Source organism: Triticum urartu, chromosome 2A (assembly GCF_056163025.1).
Source record: "Triticum urartu cultivar PI428250 chromosome 2A, HENAU_Tu73, whole genome shotgun sequence".
NCBI classification, from domain to species: Eukaryota; Viridiplantae; Streptophyta; class Magnoliopsida; order Poales; family Poaceae; genus Triticum; species Triticum urartu.
The window spans coordinates 177,544,290-177,546,996 of NC_141874.1; the positions used below are offsets into that span (position 1 = coordinate 177,544,290).

General features: G+C 55.9%; 1 protein-coding gene across 1 annotated transcript; it reads left to right on the forward strand.

Moving 5' to 3' along the window:
* Positions 1-861: 861 nt before the first annotated feature.
* LOC125536594 (remorin 4.1-like) lies at positions 862-2,488 on the forward strand. The gene is made up of 2 exons (XM_048699841.2): positions 862-1,792; positions 1,900-2,488. The coding sequence occupies exons 1-2, from the start codon at positions 1,061-1,063 to the stop codon at positions 2,089-2,091; spliced, it is 924 nt and encodes a 307-aa protein (XP_048555798.2). The 5' UTR covers positions 862-1,060; the 3' UTR covers positions 2,092-2,488.
* The last annotated feature ends 219 nt before the right edge of the window (positions 2,489-2,707 follow it).

Genomic DNA, 2,707 nt, shown 5'->3' on the forward strand with positions numbered 1-2,707 from the left:
GGCATGGGAGGTGGCAAGGCATTGTGTCCCAAATGGGCCGGTCCGTCTCCCATGTTCTACTCTTCCTCGCCGAAGACCGCACCTTCACTTCACGGGTCTTAAACCTCGTCGCTGTTCATGGAGATAGCAGATGAAGAACGTGGTCGCCGGTGCGGAATACAAAGGAAGTGGACGACGGGTACCGCCGTAAGATAGCTTTAGGGTCGGACCCATTTGTTTGTCCTAAATGTTCAAAATGTACTGAAAAATCTTTGTAATGTAATGAATTTCGTTCTGTGTATATGAAGATTCACCATTTTTGCGTGAATTTTGTCTAGTTAGTTGGTACCCGACTTGAAATATATGCGGGCAGCATTGGGTGATCGGCTCCCGCCAAATGTCTCCACCCACAAAAAACGCATCGCCGGAAATACTGAAATAAATCCACTAATAATGCGAGCATCAAAACTTAAACATTGATGGTTTGAGAATATCACTGCCCCTCAAATTATCCAATCCAACCACAGGTTGGTTTGCACGTCGGAGATGACTCGGTACTAGTATACGATGGAAACCTGCAGAGTGCAAAGAGATGGCCAAAAAAAATCATGTGGTATTATTAAGGGAGGCAAAGACGATGATGCATGGTGGAACGGAAATATGATAGTGTGAGTCAGCGCACTTTGCCCACGCGACCCTTGCGCTCCCAGAAAACAAACATAATCTCCGGAATAAGAAAGCGCGACGAAGCAGCACCAAAAGGAGCGGGAATGGAAACCGAAATAGGAAAATATCCCGATTTCTTTCCTCTCACTCTCTAATCCCCGCCCTCCATTGGTGGGCGCCTCCGCTGCCACAACCTGGCCTCTATTTAAGAAGGCTCCTTGCGCCACCATCCTACTCACCACCGCACCACAGACCACACCCGCACCGCTCAGCTCAGCTCGATCGCATCCCCAGCCTCAGCTCAGCTCCAACCGAACTCAAATTAATCGCAGATGGTTTCTTGTGCGACAGTAGTGGCTTAGCGCATTAGCGGCGGAGGTTGGTACGATCAGGTAGGCCGGAGGTGAGGTGCCACATGTTGAGTGGACAAACGGCGGTTAGTGGCAGCAGCAGCAGCATCGTCAGCCGCGGCGTCGAGCAGGGGAGCGGGAGCGGGGAGCAGCAGCAGCACCAGCGGCGGCCGATCGAGGAGGAAGAGGAGGAGCCAGAGTTCAGGGACATCCACGCGCTGAGCCCGCCCCGCGCGCTGAGCCTGTACCGCCGGAGCCGGCCGGGCAGCAGGGACTCGTGGGGGTCTGCGGCGGGGGCAGGGGGGAGCAGACACACGTCGATCCGCTCCGTCGGGAGCGACACCGCCCCCAGCGAGCTCTTCCCTACTATGAGCAGGGAGTTCTCGGCCATGGTCGCCGCAGCAGCCAGCGCTAACGCCTCGTCCTCCGCCGCGGCGGGCCACAGGGAGAGCGTGGACCGCGCGGCGAACGAGGACGCGCTGGGGAGGATCGGCGAGGAGGAGCTGGAGGAGACGAACCCGCTGGCCATCGTGCCGGACAGCAACCCCATCCCGTCGCCGCGCCGGGGGCTGTCGCCGCGCCCGGTGGAGGTGGCGGCGCCCGGTGCCGGTGCCGGACAGGGCGACGAGGTGTCGGTGGGGCAGGTGAAGAAGGGCGAGGTGGAGACCAAGATCGCGGCGTGGCAGATCGCGGAGGTCGCCAAGGTCAACAACCGCTTCAAGCGCGAGGAGGTGGTGATCAACGGGTGGGAGGGCGACCAGGTCGAGAAGGCCAGCGCATGGCTCAACAAGTACGAGGTACCACACACTGCTCCAATCCTCTCCATCAACGATCAATCCGCACCAGACCATGCTCTCTCTGAATGAATTCTGATCGTGTGAATGTGAAACTCCGGTGCGTGCAGAGGAAGCTGGAGGAGAAGCGGGCCAAGGCGATGGAGAAGGCGCAGAACGAGGTGGCCAGGGCCCGGCGGAAGGCGGAGGACAAGCGCGCGTCGGCGGAGGCCAAGAGGGGCACCAAGGTGGCGCGCGTGCTGGAGCTCGCCAACTTCATGCGGGCCGTCGGGAGGGCGCCCACCAAGCGCTCCTTCTTCTGAGCCGCCCAGCCCTGCTCTGCTGCTCCTCCTCCTTGATCAACGTCCCGCCATTGTTTCGCTTTTTACTCGCCGTCGCCGTCGCCGGATCGTTCACTGCTTCGCTTCACAGGAACCTCCTGTGCTCGCTGCTTCGCTGTGTGGAACTCTCGTTTTAGTGTTGTATCCACATGTATGGTGTGGTGTGCCATCGTTCCCTCTTTCTTCCTTCTGCATTTCTCGTGTTCGATATGGAGTACTTAGTACATAGCATAAGAATGGAAGGGTGTGCTCTGCCTGCTCAGTCCAAGTGCAAGAGCCGCCTGTATTTTGTTTTTGTTTTTTGTTTCCGATCAAGGATATTGTGTGTGTGTCAATATGAACAAGATATGCAGTAAATTACTGTTGTGTGGTGTGTGCACATTCGCAAGCCTTTTGAATCACCAGTTTCTTGATTTCTAAGTGTTCATCCGTGTCATTTATTTCAGCTGAACAGTCCTTTCTCTGTCCCCCAACACCTTGTTCGGCTTCTTTTATGGTTTCTTCAATGCTCAACTAACAACACTTTGACATAAAAAAACTTGGAGGCCCAGTGTACTGACGAAGAGTTGCTTTTGTTTTGACTTCTCAAGATCTAGTG

Coding starts and splice junctions, on each gene's coding strand:
- LOC125536594 (XM_048699841.2), top strand. CDS start 1,061: ATGTTGAGTGGACAAACGGCGGTTAGTGGCAGCAGCAGCAGCATCGTC. Junction 1,793..1,899: donor CATGGCTCAACAAGTACGAG/GTACCACACACT, acceptor CGGTGCGTGCAG/AGGAAGCTGGAGGAGAAGCG.